Source organism: Haliaeetus albicilla, chromosome 16 (assembly GCF_947461875.1).
Source record: "Haliaeetus albicilla chromosome 16, bHalAlb1.1, whole genome shotgun sequence".
In the NCBI taxonomy this organism is placed as follows: domain Eukaryota; kingdom Metazoa; phylum Chordata; class Aves; order Accipitriformes; family Accipitridae; genus Haliaeetus; species Haliaeetus albicilla.
In genome coordinates this window covers 31,853,763-31,868,527 of record NC_091498.1, presented here as the reverse complement: position 1 = coordinate 31,868,527, position 14,765 = coordinate 31,853,763, and the positions used below count along the sequence as shown (strand labels likewise).

General features: G+C 44.4%; 2 protein-coding genes across 2 annotated transcripts; both read left to right on the top strand.

The window, feature by feature from the left end:
- The first annotated feature begins 4,070 nt into the window (after positions 1-4,070).
- On the top strand, positions 4,071-6,341 carry LOC104324582 (olfactory receptor 5J3). Its single transcript, XM_009928847.2, has one exon. It carries the CDS (start codon positions 4,528-4,530, stop codon positions 5,464-5,466), a length of 939 nt encoding a protein of 312 aa, XP_009927149.1. The 5' UTR covers positions 4,071-4,527; the 3' UTR covers positions 5,467-6,341.
- A 4,225-nt stretch (positions 6,342-10,566) lies between these two features.
- Positions 10,567-11,544, top strand: LOC104324590 (olfactory receptor 5T7). The gene has a single exon (XM_009928854.1). The coding sequence runs from the start codon at positions 10,567-10,569 to the stop codon at positions 11,542-11,544; it is 978 nt and encodes a 325-aa protein (XP_009927156.1).
- Positions 11,545-14,765: the final 3,221 nt, after the last annotated feature.

Below are 14,765 nucleotides of genomic sequence, written 5' to 3'. Positions count from 1 at the left end.
GCCTATGGGTCATGTCACTTCCATATGTCAGATTTCAGTTTATATACTATTTTCCTGTTTGGGTTTTTTTAATTTGCAACTGCTCCTTTCCATTTCTACCTCCATTATAAGAGCAAAATTAATAGGCCAAAAATACCCTTAGATGCGGCAATACACAACACAGCTGCATAGCTGATAAAAGAGAGATGAAGAATTTAGTGATAAACATTTCAAAGGTTAATACCTACTTACCTGATAACTATTTGTGTAACTGCTTTCTGTGAATTGTTTTCCCTTCTTTGTCATTCTTTTGTAAGAAGTAAAAGAAGTTTCTTTTGGAAACAACTGGAATGCATGTTTTTATTTACCTTTTCAAGAAATTGGGGGTGTTTTGAGTTGTACCTGGAAGTTTAGTCATAAAGTGGGAACAAACGTGAATCAGTGGTGAAAGTGTTGGCACAGAAACTCCCCAAATATAAACCCTGTTGTTAAAATATTGCCATTTGTAGAGCTACACCCAACCAAAACGCCCATCTGGGGTCAACGCAGCTGTCTGCATTGCTCTTCTCTGTCAATATTTGGGTTTGCTGGTGCAGGTACTGGTCTGTTGCTGGTTGTGCTGGCTCTGGTCTCTGGTGCCAATGAAGGTTTCCTGCTGGGCTCCAGCTGCTCTTCCAGAAGGTCATGGGTTCCTGTATCTGCCAGAGCCATCCCTTTAGCCAGCTGAATCGCACCGCTGGAGTTCACAGACTGGAAGAGAAGCTGGGACACCTATAGCTCGTGTGTAGGTCCATAGGTCATGCGGACCTGGAGCAAGGTGAGCCCAAACCCATCCCATGGGTCCATCTCTCAGCCAGTCCTCTAGGCTCTCAGTAATGCTGACGGAGAACTTGTCTGTTCATGTGACCATCCATGGGTCTCCTTTGGACATGGCAAATCCTCCTCCGGGCTCCGTTGAGTCTCTTGATCCATCTGATCCCACCTGAGATATCATAGGACATACAGACACACATATGGCACAAGATGTAGGGAGACTTGTGCCCTTTAGGGGAGCAGGAGAGATGTACGGTGGGTCTCAGTCCTAGACACCCATGTCTGAACAGCTGAACCGCCACCTTCATTTCTACTGACTGCAAAGAGAGCCTAGGCTGTTGGCTCATATGTCTATGCTGAATGTTGTTGACAACTGATAGATGAATAAATCCCACCTATGGATCAAATATCATCCAAATATGAACTGCTATTTATATGGTGACTCTATCTATGCTGTCAGTTTAATCTAAAAGCATGAGCTTCTATTATTTAAAGGGAAAAATCAGCTATACTGAAAGAAATGGTGTGAGTTTTAAACCTTGAAATAGTTCCAGACACTGAAAGAAGCTGGTATCTATCGAGTGTGTCGAGCAGAGATGAATTACACTGAAATTACCATTAATATGCTATCAGTTTTCTGCTAGCCAAAAAAAAAAAAGTTTGCAGAAAGAACTGGATTAGCACCATGTCTTTTCAAAATAGGCTGTGATGAGATGGTTTTGATCTTGCAATAGAGGTGGAGCAGCAGAATGACCTGGTTCTCTGCAAAAGGGAGCAAAAAAATGGGTAGCTGAGATATTCCTGGAAATATCTGGAGTGTAGTAAAAAGATTTAATGGACTGCCTATCAATCATGTTCTGACAGGTGGGTCCTGTGCAGAACTCCCTGTTCTTAACCATCAGTAGCCTGGAAGCTTTTCAGCCTCATTCATTGCCGGGAGGCTTGGGTCAGCCTTAATCTCCTGTAATCCCAGCCATCTGCTCCAGGCATCCATCCAGAGCTAATTACAACAGCCTAAGCTGCTTGCAATAGGTGTTTAAGCTACTTGGAGTAAATTGCCCTTCGGATGCACCGTGTCATCTCCCCCTTGATTTTCAGAGGGGCTTGTGAAGAATAACTCGTGCTCATTTGGATCTCTACCTTTTCTGTCCCTTGAGGCTGCCAAGTGTTGTAACAGGTTATTGATATTTGTGACAATAATTAGCGCAGGATTTTGCATCCTCCCACCTACAGAGCTAAGTCTTTATTAGCAGTTCAGGCTGTTGTGATTCTCATGGATTCTCATTAAGGAGCCAGGAGTATACAATCAAGATTCGCTTCTCCTAGAGACCTGAACTCCAGCCAAAGCCATGACAAACACTTGCTCCCTGAGGAGGGGTGCCCATTGCCCACAAAGACCTGCAAAGAGACATATAGAAGTGACGCGTTGCTGGAAGTGAAGAACTTCGTCTGGTGAAAATATGCAGGAGGCTCTCTGATGCATAGGAGGGACGTTCTTGTTTAGCTGGAAGCTAGGAGGATGGCTTCAAGGGTTAGTCCCCCAGATTTATTGTGCAGACATCCTGAGCCTGTAGTGTCATCCAAAGTGGAAGAGACCTTGCAGCTGGTAAGAGGAGGTGACCCCCATCCACAGGTACGTGTGAGCATTCCCCAAAAGGTCCAGGTGAGCTCTGCTAGGACTAAATCACTGCAGCAATGTTACCTTTGTGGAGGCTGCTCTGATTTATGCCAGGTAAAGGTTTGTTCCTCTGTGTTGGTTAAAGAAGATGAAATATTTCTGCTGGGATGCACTTGGGATGCACTCCAGTATTTTGAATTCAAAAGATCAGAAATCACGGTTCTTATGGTATGTTTAAGGAGCCTGGGAGAAGAAGAGAGAACACCCTCAAGGAAAGATTAACCCACTCACTGACCCTGAAATAAAGTGATATTCACTTTAAGAAGTCCAGGATATTTCTATAAAGAAATATTCTGCTGATGGAGAATGGTTCTTCAATGAGTCTTCTGATCCTGGTGCTCACCTGGTGGGGTAAGACTTTGATTCTCATCTTTAATCCTGTAAAGGTTTAATTGTTTTATTCTGAACCTTCATGTTTTCAGGGACAGAAACCTGTATGTCACATTTTCATTAGGGCAAGCAGCTGAACTATGTGCCTAAACTTAGGCAACTGGAGTTGAATGAGTTTGGCTCAGCCCAGCTCTGTGGTCTCATCCGTGGCATTGACTCCTCTTCCAGCTGAAGGGAGACACAGGAGCTGCTGGGGTTTTGCCTGCTGAAAATGAGATGAGAGAAGTCCTGGTGAGGGCCTTAACCACCAGGATGCCATGCTGTGCCACCATCAGGCTCTCTCAGAAGGTTTTTCCTCTGCAGATGGCATCTTAAAAAAGTGACTTCTCAGTCTGGCTCATTTTTCCCCTTGACCATTCCCCCCCCTTGTGCCTTCTGCCAGTGCTCTCAGCCATACCTTGTTTTCACCTGGAAATAAGGTGCACCTTGCAGTCAGATGCTGCTGTTTGTGCACACTGGGGAGAGCAGCAGGTGTGACTTCATATTCCAGGACAGCATCGTGGAACCTACTTTTGCCTGGGATTAGTCAGTACCTTACAGCTGGTTCATGCTCATAAACACTCACAGCCATCTCCCGACACTTAAATCACTTCTGCAAATCAGGTTTCATCTCCCAGTCCACTTCTAGAAATACAAGGCATGATTAAAGTCATCGGCATATCGTGGTGGTTCATGGTACCTGCCATGGACTACTGCAGCATGGCGAGGGGAGCCATGAACAGGGACGCGATGGGCTCGCTTATTGAAAGGCTGATCCATCATTTGTTAAACCCACATAAACTTTATACAGGGGACCCTAACACCAGGGCTAGTACCTTTGCTCTGAACGTCATGGGGAAATCAAGACAGATTTTATGGTGTTTAGGCTCTTAATTGTATATTCTCAAAATTGTACCAAGGAAAAGAAGTTTGATGTTCAAAATAACAGCTTCAGACCCAAATTTTGCTAATAGTCTCCCTGGCTTCATCTCCCAAAGGCTTCTGAGAGTGTAATGTTAAACTCCTGATGTCCTGAAGAGTTTGGGATCATGCAATACCCCTTTCGTCTCTCCCTCCCTACTTCCCAACAAATTAAAGACTATTTCTTTTTCTTCACCTTGGTGTCTTTTCCAAAACAAAAAAAGGAAAGCTACAGTATTTTCACTCTTACTCCAAGCTTACAATTACATCCAGAAGCCGCTGCCAAAATCAGAGCTGTCTTGTTCTGGGCACCTTAACATGATGGGTTTGAAATGGGGAGGAAGGGAAACAAATGTGGAGAAAAACTTAATTACAGGAGTTCAAGGGCAGAGCTGATGATTCGGTCTGTGTCCCCTGAACCCCTATCTTTTGTTATATCCATCCATCTCATCAAATTGTAGGTACCAAAATGGGAGTCTATGATACAAAGAACCTGCCTGAAGCTCTGCCTGCAGCGGGAAAGCAAAAGACCCTCCTCTGACTCGGTGCAGGCAGGGAAGGTGTTTGGGAAAGCTGGGATGCTCTCCCTTCAGAAGGGACCTCCTCTTTCCTTGGACTGTAAAGGAGGACAAGCCCAGGGCCGTGCAGTCCATCCCACTAGCTCCCTAAAAATGAATGGGAATGGGTCTGGGTGCTAATTAAAGGCATGGTTTCTACTGTCCTGTGTTTTCAGGCTCTCTCCTTCCTCAGTAGACGCGGAGCCCTGAATGGCAGAGCAGAATCACACCTCCGTGGCAGAGTTCGTTCTTGAGGGCCTGAGTGACCAGGCGGAGATGAAGGCAGCCCTCTTTGTGCTGCTGCTGCTCATCTACACCGTCACGCTTTTGGGCAACGTGGGGATAATTGTAGTCATCCGAGGTGACCCACGGCTCCACACATCCATGTACTTCTTCCTTGGCAGCCTCTCCGTTGTTGACATCTGCTTCTCCTCTGTGATTGCCCCCAGGACCTTGGTGAACTTCCTGCTGGAGAGGAAGACCATTTCCTTCGTGGGCTGCATGGGCCAAGCTTTCTTCTACATCGTCTTTGTGACGACCGAGTGTTTCCTGCTGGCTATCATGGCGTACGACCGGTACGTGGCCATCTGTAACCCCCTGCTCTACTCCTCTGTTATGACTCGGAGGTTGTGCATGTGGCTGGTGGTGGGGTCCTACATTGGGGGTGTCCTGAACTCCATCATACAGATGACCTTCATCATCAGGCTGCCCTTCTGCAGCTCCAATGTCATCAACCACTTTTTCTGCGACGTTCCCCCCCTCCTGGCTCTGTCCTGTGCCAGCACATACATCAATGAGATGATTCTCTTCTCTTTGGCCGGCATCATTGAGCTCAGCACCATCTCCACTATTCTGGTCTCCTACATCTTCATCTCCTTTGCCATCCTGAGGATCCGTTCAGCTGAAGGCAGGCAAAAAGCCTTCTCCACCTGCGTGTCCCACCTGACAGCGGTCACCATGTTGTATGGGACAACAATCTTCATGTATTTACGCCCCAGCTCTAGTTACTCCCTGAACACCGACAAAGTGGTCTCTGTCTTCTACACAGTGGTGATCCCCATGCTGAACCCTCTCATCTACAGCCTGAGGAACAAAGAGGTGAAGGATGCTCTTAGGAGAACAGCAGAAAGAATCACAGTGAGGGTCTGAACCCTCTCATTAAAACCTGGCACAGGAATCTGGGTAACATGGGGATTTGCCCCAGAGGCTGTGGAGCCTCCATCCATGGAGATATCCAAAAGTTGCCTGGACGAGGCAACCTGATGTGGCTGTGAAGTCAGCTCTGCTTTGAGCGGGAGATAGAATAATTTTTGATCAGAAAGGACATCTAGGATGTCTCTGGTCCTATGAATGGCAAGTTATACACATATATACATATATGTGTGTGTATATGTATAAAAATACGATATTAAATGTACATTATACTATATATAATGCAATAGATTCTTGTGTTAAATGTGTATGCCAACACACACATTACTGATTTTTCGTGTCACTCCCTAGCCTCAGTTTAGCTGGGATCTCAATGATTTATGGGCTGGGTTGGGTAGGCAGCTCCTGTGAAAAGCTCTTCCTAGGAAGGATGGAAACACAAGACCTAAATGGATAAACTTTGAAGTTTTAATGCAGTTAGGGGGTAATGGAATGTTGTGCATAAGCCAAGTAAATGAAATATAAATTCTTAAATAGGTCTGTCTTTGAAACCAGGCTGCTGAGTTAAATTGCAGGGTTAAATTGATCTTTGTCACTTCTTTTTAGGCAACCATACACATTTGTCCTTTCGTCACCCTGCCCCATAACTTCAGCCTTTCAAAGCCTTGAAACAAAGCTGTAATTAGTTTTCTAATTTCTGCCCACAGCGGTTTGTTAAAAACAAAGACAATAATATTATCAGTAGAGTTTGCATCCAGAGATTTACACTTTGGCGTGAGGCACTAGGGAAAAGGAATGAAAAAAAAACCAAAACAAACAAACCAACCCCAACAAACAGAAAAAAAGAAAAAAACAGAAACAAACAAAAAAAAGGAGGGTAATTAAAAAAAAAAAAAAAAGAGCAGTCTTTATTTCTTATGCAATAAGCAACTCCTACTAGAAATTGCAGCTCCCCTTTTCATCATATTCTGGATAGAAATGTGTGGTTGGTGTGAAAATGCAATGCCACCAGGGGCAACAGTAACCACCATATCTCCCCCCCCCCCCCCAAAACCCCTTTTCTATTTCTGTAGCAGTTCATCACTCAAAGGTAAGAGATGTCCCTGAGCAAATCTTAAGCTCCTCTGGGAGGGGATTTGGAGATGATCATCCGGGATGGAGAAGGTTTGGCTGGGTCCTGGACGAGGATTTTCCACCTGCAGTCACTTGATCTGAGCTGTACTGTCAACAGGGGGAAAAATACTCTGTAACACAGTGAAAAATAACCCAAACAGTGATGTGACCCTGGTCAGCGCCTAGAACTTTTAAAAAAATTATTATTATTTTATCATTATTATTTTTTGATATTAAATTTACCAGCCTGAAGCTGACTCTTATGCGTGCTGGCAAGGCACAACAGTGCACAAACCTACATGTTCTTTAGCTGCCCCTTTCCTTCTCAAAAGTTGCATTTCATCTGAATAAAATCCATTCCTGTTTGTATGGGAATGACCTATTTTTGTTCCTTCTATGTACCATTGTGCTTTGTTGTCAGTCCCAAGAGATGCAAAATGGCCATAACAGTCCCTTTCAGATATCAAAAGGGAGTACTGGGGGCGGGGGGGGGGATGCTAAACAAGTGGCTAAAGAAATACTGATCAGGATTTCTTATACATCGTCACCATCTATTGGACATTGTTGGAAATATGTGCTCCTTTTTATTTTAGATAAAAACTTTTTCTAATGTGGTAGTAAGCCTTGGGTAGCTAAGTGGCTTGTCCCTGTTCAGGAAACCGAGAAATAACAGATAAATAAAACAAGATCATCATCTCGCCTTTACAGTTGGCTGATCCCATTTAGGTCAGCTCCTGATCCTATTAAAAATGAACGGGTCATGTCAGATGTTTGAACAAGTTCCCCTCACAGAATTGAGAGAGGGGAACTTTGCTTCAGAAATGTTTTAAACTGTGTATTTATTTTTTATTTTTTTTTTAAATACAATTCTTGGGTGAGGCTTCAGGTTGTATGAAATCTTGATTATCAAATTCACTCTGCCCCATGAATTATTTTTCTCTTAAATAGTCTGGGCTAACCATACACAACTTGAAATGATAATTCCTGGTATTTTAAATTATCACCTCCTACAACAGTTGTTTTCTGTAGATCTACAGATCACTCTCAGGAAAGGTCCCTACAGCACATCTTTACTCCTGACACAGCTATCCCAAATTTTACAATGAAGGCAAATGAAAATACACAGAGAGATCTAAACTTTTCTCCCATGTAGGGTTTAATTTTTTGTTGTTGACTTCTGTAAATCGCATCCATCATTATCTAAATAATCCCAGGTGAGCAGCTGCCCTCAGTGCTCTCGGATGCTGAATTAAATGGATGAGGCTGCCTATATAGTTACCTGGTTCCTGGGTCAGTGGGGTGGATTTATCCCGGTGGCCTTCACAGGGGAAGAACCTGCCCTTCACTCTGAAACGCTGAGTGCTAGGTGGATAAAAGCGGCGTCATTCCCTACTAGGTATTTTTTTTGAGCAGACGAAGAGGTGACTTTTGTCCTTTCCTGGAAGGCACAGCAGCTGGTGCAGCCCCCTCGTCTTTGGGAGCAAAGTATAGGAAGAGTTTTGGATTGAAAGTTAAAGGCGCATGCATCAAAATGAAAAATAAGGCTTAGTGTCGTTTTTTTTTTCATTCTAAACATCAGCATAAACTGAAAAAAGGGGGTGCTGGATTTCTCATCACCTGCAGTCTGCACTGAGGGTTGAATGTTTCCAAGATGAGCCACTCTATAGAAACAAAAAAAGAGGTTTTTGAATACAGATATTGCACACTACACACAGATATTGCAATAAACTACCTTTTGGGATTTTTTTTTTTTAGGATGTATGAAACTATTAAAGGCAACATTTTTGAGCCGGTATTGTTCAAATAAGACCTTCTGGTGTCATTAATCTTAAAACCCCTTTGGCTATACCTTGACCTGGCAGTGGAGCATCTCGGGACCCCCCTTGGGCTTGGCAGGGGCTGACCCTCCCTTGGTCTGATGCCTCCCTGGAGGTGAAACGTTATTCCCCAACTTGTTTTACCCCGGCTCTGTGAATCTGTGAAGGGCAAAGCTCTGGAAGCACAGATCGATGGTGCATGGGAGAGGACATGGCGTACCTTTCCAGCTGGAGCGGGGAGTAGCTGTAAGTATAAAAACCGTTTCAACTGGACCCAAGAGCAAAGCAGAAGAAATCCCTGCTGTGAAAAAATCCCGCTTCATCCCACGGCATCCGCAGGATCCCCAGGACTTGTGGCAGACTGTCGCCCCTCCCTGCTCTGCTTCAGGGCAGCAGGAACAGTTACCCGGAGAAGCCAGAGGGATGCTGGAGGCATGAGCACAGGATGCTTTTGCTTCCCAGTTTAAACCATCCTATTAATGAGGGTTTTTTTCTGCATCCACTAGAGAGTTTGGGCTGTAAGACTCTTAAAACACCAGCTAGCCAAACAGTGTATTTTAGCTTGGCTGTAGGGTCTCAGCAGTGGGTGGTCTTTCTCCTACCTATAATGTCATGAGTTAAATCTTGGGAAAACACTAAAAGACAGGCTGCTCGGTGAGTCGTAGGGCAGCTTGTTGAAAAAAAATCTTGTGCTGGCTTGCCCAAGAGATGCAAGATCTTACTGAAATTTGTGTAAGAAAGCAGGTGCCACAAATGGAAGTCCTTTTCCCAGGAGGACAAGGATAAATATTCTGTTAGCTATTCAGCAGAGCATGGACCAAGCACCTGCCTGTCAGCATGGATAATATTGAATACGAGGCAGCAAGGTATGGGTTTTTAATTTAATTTATCTCCATTCCAGTCAGTGTCTTCAAGCTGCAGGGAGATGTGGTTCCTGGCGGGCAGCTATCATGCATAGCACGAGACTTATTCACCTCCGGGGTTTCATATCTACATCTCAGATCGCTCCACACAAAGCAGTTGGCTTGTCAAGTAAGAAAAAGTGGGGGTGAGCTGTAGTTAATTGTGAAATTCAGGTCAATTCTCCAATGGCCGTAGATGTCTGCATCTAGGCAGGTGGATGCTGCCTCTGGGGGAGGATTCAGCTCTAGACCCAAACAGCTCGATTTTCATTATTTGTAACACATCTTCCAGCACCGTGTGGATGTCTCAGACGCTGCTTCGCCTCCGGCATCTCTATGTGGGCAGTGAAAAGCAGCTCTAAATCCCCCTTAATAACACCAGGAGACCAGACATGTTGCTCACAGGACACCTGAACTGAGATGTCTGGATCTGGAGGTGAACCTCACCCCTTCAGCAAAGGGTCATCAAATAATTATGACTTTTTCGTTTGGATCTATATGTCAGACGCCAGGCAGCATGCACTCTTGGTTTGCTCTCTGGTGTAACTCTGTCAAGTGATGATTGATGTTATCCAGGAAAAATCAATATTTGTTTATTCTATCTGTCGTAGAGTGTGATTTTAGGAGCTGCTGATTTCTCCCTGGTGAGCAGAGAGGGCAAGCATGAATTTATCTTTTATCTCCAAGTTAGGCATCACATCTAAAGTGAGGTGAGACAAATTCTGGCTCTTACTACTGAGCCATTCTACACTTGGAAAAATTATGCTGAGGAAAGTCGCATTTTCCAGTCCTTTCACCTAGAAGAAGTCTTCCTGGGACACAAGGAACAGATATTTATTCCTCATGTACTCACACTGGACTGGGAGCACTCAAAAGATGAGAAATAATTCCATTTTCTCAGCAGTTATTGTGGAAGTCATGGACTTCCATGTGTAAATGGCTTGAGAGGAACTATGAGAAAGCCCTGCAATTTATTTATGGTTTATTCTGGTATGGTATCATCCTCCTTCCTTGCCTTAAAATATCCACCCACTTCCAAGCATGTTGCTGGTGGTTGCATGCGTTTAGCTAAGGCTGAATGGGGAGACCGGCCTCGGGAACTTGAGGTTTTACTCTCTCAGAGAGAATTTACCTTATATTGACTTAAAGTGGTGTAACTGATTGATAGACAAAAATTGACATTCTTAACATTATTGGCAGATTTGGGCCTGTTAAGCATTTCCATTTGAAAGACATAAAGCAGCTGAACTGCTTATATATTCAATATGGTTGAAGACAACTATACATTTGCATCCGAGTTTATTCTCCTGGGCTTCACAAACCAAGAAGACCTGCAGGTGATGTACTTTGTCTTATTCCTTGCCATCTATGTGGTCACTCTAATAGGAAATCTGGGAGTAATTATGTTAATCAGAACTGATTCGTGCCTGCACACCCCCATGTACTTCTTCCTAAGCCACTTGTCTCTCCTAGACATCTGCTACTCCTCTACCATCATCCCTCAAACCTTGCTGAATTTTTTAGTGGAGAAGGTTATTTCCTTTGTTAGGTGCGCCACTCAGCTCTTCTCCTTTGCAACCTGTGCCACCACCGAGTGCTACGTGCTGGCTGCCATGGCTTATGATCGCTACATGGCCATTTGTAACCCCCTGCTCTACTCTGTGGTCATGTCCCAGAGGCTTTGCATTGGGATGTTGGCTGGTGCCTACTTAGCTGGTGTGATCAGCTCCACCATACACACGGTTTCCATATTTCGTCTCCCATTCTGCCGGTCTAAGAGGATAAATCATTTCTTCTGTGATGGACCACCGCTGCTAGCCCTCTCCTGCTCTGACACCCATGTCAATGAGGTGATGGTTTCTGCCGTGGTGGGGTTCAACATGCTAAGCACTACAGTCTTCATCCTAGTCTCCTACTTGTCAGTCCTCTCCACTGTCTTGCAGATCCGCTCCATGGCCAGTCGGCACAAAGCCTTCTCCACCTGTGCCTCCCACTTGGTCTCCATCGCTTTGTACTACGGCAGCTCCCTCTTCATGTACTTGCGCCCTGGCTCCAGACCCTCCTTGGAGCATGGCAAGGTGGTCTCCATGCTGTACTCCATCATAGTCCCCATGCTGAACCCGCTCATCTACAGCTTAAGAAACACGGACATGAAGAATGCCATGACGAAAGCAAAAGGCAGAGTCCTCTCCTCCTTGTCCAGGCATGGTTCCTGCTCAGCTGAAAGGAGAGGGCTACCGTGACATGGTGAGGAGGGTTAGATATTGCACCTTCAAGAAGGAGAGTTAGATATTGCTCATTCAAGAAGCAGGGACTAAATGCACCTGGCAGCAGGACACCTGGAAAATACGCTTCTCCTTGAACCAAGGCTACGTGCTGCACTAGGATGGACAGGACTTTCCCTGGCTGTAGCCTGAGACCTGACAGCGACCATGTATTGGGCAGAAAGTTATTGTCCAAAGTAAATGTTATTTCAATATTACTTGAAATAAATATTATTTATTATTTAAATACTATTAACAAATAATAACCCACTTCATTTCAGGCTTCAGACAGCAAAAGGGAGAATGCAGGCTGTGGCTTTGCCCTGCTGATATCAAACCAGCTAGTGTCTGATCTCTCATGTTTTATATTCATGAACGTCCTCTGGTGATATTCCTGGTATTAGGAGGATGTCAGCTGATTTTTCCAGGAGTTTTAGCTCCAGACCACAAAGTGAGGTTGAGTGAAACAACATTGTGATGGTGTATTGGTCATCAAAGCACTCATGGTAAATGGGGACAAGTCGTATTTGGGCCTCTGCTCTGTCGTGAAGTTAACTGGGCATGTAAAGAGCCAGAGTGCTGGTGGGAGGGAGGATTTTAGGTCTTCCTTTCCCCCGAACAGCCAAGGTGCTGGTGGTCTGCGATCACCTTATGATGGAGATGGCGCAGGTGCAGTACTGAGCTGTCCGGCTCTGGGATTTCAAGCTGCATTACTCACCCTGCAGACACACACCCTACCCAGGCAGGTTTTCTTAGTGGATTATTTAGCCTTCCATGTATGTTTTTAAAATAATCTTTGAAATCTCTTTTTTTTTTGTCCTAAAGTTGAGTGAGGGTTATTTCCCCCCCCCCATTATGTTGCTTTTCCCACTTCACAAGCCTTAGTTTTAGCCCAGTACCCAATGGGGAAGAAAGAAATTAAAAACCATGGGGAAATCCTTTTCCACCCACCTCCAGTGCAGCTCCAGGACTAATAGTCTGCTGCCTTCCAGCAGAAAAACAAATTTACATTAAAAACATCTAAAGGCATCTCCATCTTGTTTCCCCATACTTTCATAGCTCAGTATTCTCTTCCATCTGCCCTGCCCTTTGTGTTTTCTAAATGTCTGGGACAAAGTTATCATTTAATATTTGCACTAAGGGTTTTATAACGTCTCTTCATCTAGCAGACGCTTTCAGGAAACATTGGCACTTGGAATTCATCAGAATAAAACTGGTAAATTTGAGTTAATTCTGTTATAACCTCAAAGCAGCTGTGTAAAATGATGCTTTTGAGCAACCGGTTGTGCAGTCACCAGTAAAGCGTATGGAAATAAATGTATCTGCTGGCGAGGACTCCCCATGGCCACGCTCAACCCATTCACACAGCGGATGCTCCGTCAGGTTTTGTTTTCAGCACCCTTCAACGTAACACGAGCTGATCCATCAGCTTTCCCTGTTGGTAGTAAAGGGCTTCCTCAGTGAAAGACTGAAAGAGAGACGTTTGTGACAGTTGGATAAATAAAAAGCAAACTACCCTGGACTTGTCTTTCTGCAAGACCAGGTGGTGGCACGGGCAGCCTGGGTAGGTCTCTACAGGAGAGTTCGTCGTGCAGGTGGAAAAGTTTTGGAGAGGGAGGCGGGATTGAAAGGGGCTTTTGCTGAACAGGTCAAAATAATTATCAGCTGCAGGAGGATCCCTGAGGGAGAGAAGCTTGCACAAACATCTGAGGTAACGCTTCATCTGGGATAAAACCCCTCTGCTAGCCAGCCAGGGCGATCCTGCCCTCCTGAGCATCTCTTCTCCTGCCGCAGCTTTGACCCATCGGATGGGCTTCTCAAGGAGCTGCAGGTACCACATCTACCAACACCTTTCCTTTTAACCAAGCAGGTAAAAAAGGGTTTGGCGTTTCCCATTGGTGACCCTTGTCGTGCTGCCTCTCACGTGCTTGAAAGAGTTTTTAGTGCAAATGGTACAAGAAGACTCAGCCCGGTGCTTCGCTGCTCTCTCCATCATCCCTTAACCAGTAACACATTTCACAACACTTTGCTTCCAGTGTGACTCAACCAATTTATCTCTTTAGCTGTTTGTATACTTCATATTGCAAAAAAATACATTAGTATTGATTAACACCTGAAAAATGTACACGAGTCCCTTTTTGTGGGAGCTGGGCTCAGTGTAATAAGTTATAAGGAGCAGGTTACTTTTTTAAATTTCATGTTACAGTAATATTTATGTAATTTTTTTTAATTTCTGCATTTCAATGATCAATTGGCAAACCTAGAAAAAAACCCCCTAATTAATGCTTCTGTTTTGTTCATATGACTGAAGCTTCCCACACTCCTTTTGAGATGAGAAGAAAATTCAGAATAAAAGCATCTGCTCTGTGAAGTCCGGAAGCACAGGCTCAGGCTCAGGAGTAGCTCCATCTGTACTTGGCAAGATTTTAAATATTTTTATTATTTAAAACAATTTATTTAATATTTAAATATTTTTTAATATTAAGCATGTTTTTAACCTTGAAGTTCTTTAAGATACGATTATCCTCTCCCTGACTGCAGGTTCACATATGAGCTGCTCACCAAAGGTTGCCTCTACGGGATGGAAACGTCCACCTCTAGGACACAATCAATTTAATTCCAGTGATGAAATTGTTGTCAATAGAGAGAAATGCATGCTTCAAGGGTATGAATCGTCCAGACGGAGCTGTATCTCCAATACCAAGAGAAGTTGACTGAGAAGATCTGAGGTCGTTAGAGTGAAACAAGTGGTGCTGGGACTTAAATCACCCTCCTGTACTCCCTGCAGCCTTATGTAGTTGTTTAATTCAGCCCATTCTGGGGGAGCAGATGCTGTTTTGTGGCCGGGATGTGCTGGTGGAGCTGCATCTAAAGGAATTCCATCCGTGCTCTCCAAGAGCATCCATGGCGTGAACCCAAGTGTCCTAGCAGGGGTTAGGAGGTTTGCTTCAAAAAACCCACGCTCCTGATCTAGGGACACTTCAGCAAAGATGTAGATATCTGTAGATAGATCTTCCATCAGATAATTCAGCTGCAGAGGGGCTGAAAGGGGGAGATGGGAATATCCAAGCTGAAGCTTTAAAAAGTTGGGTTTATATATACTATATTTTAACACCGTTATGTGGATATTTGAGTCAGTCATAGAAAGCTCACTGCAATCACAGCAAAGCTGTGCTGGAGACAATACCACTGCTCCCTGC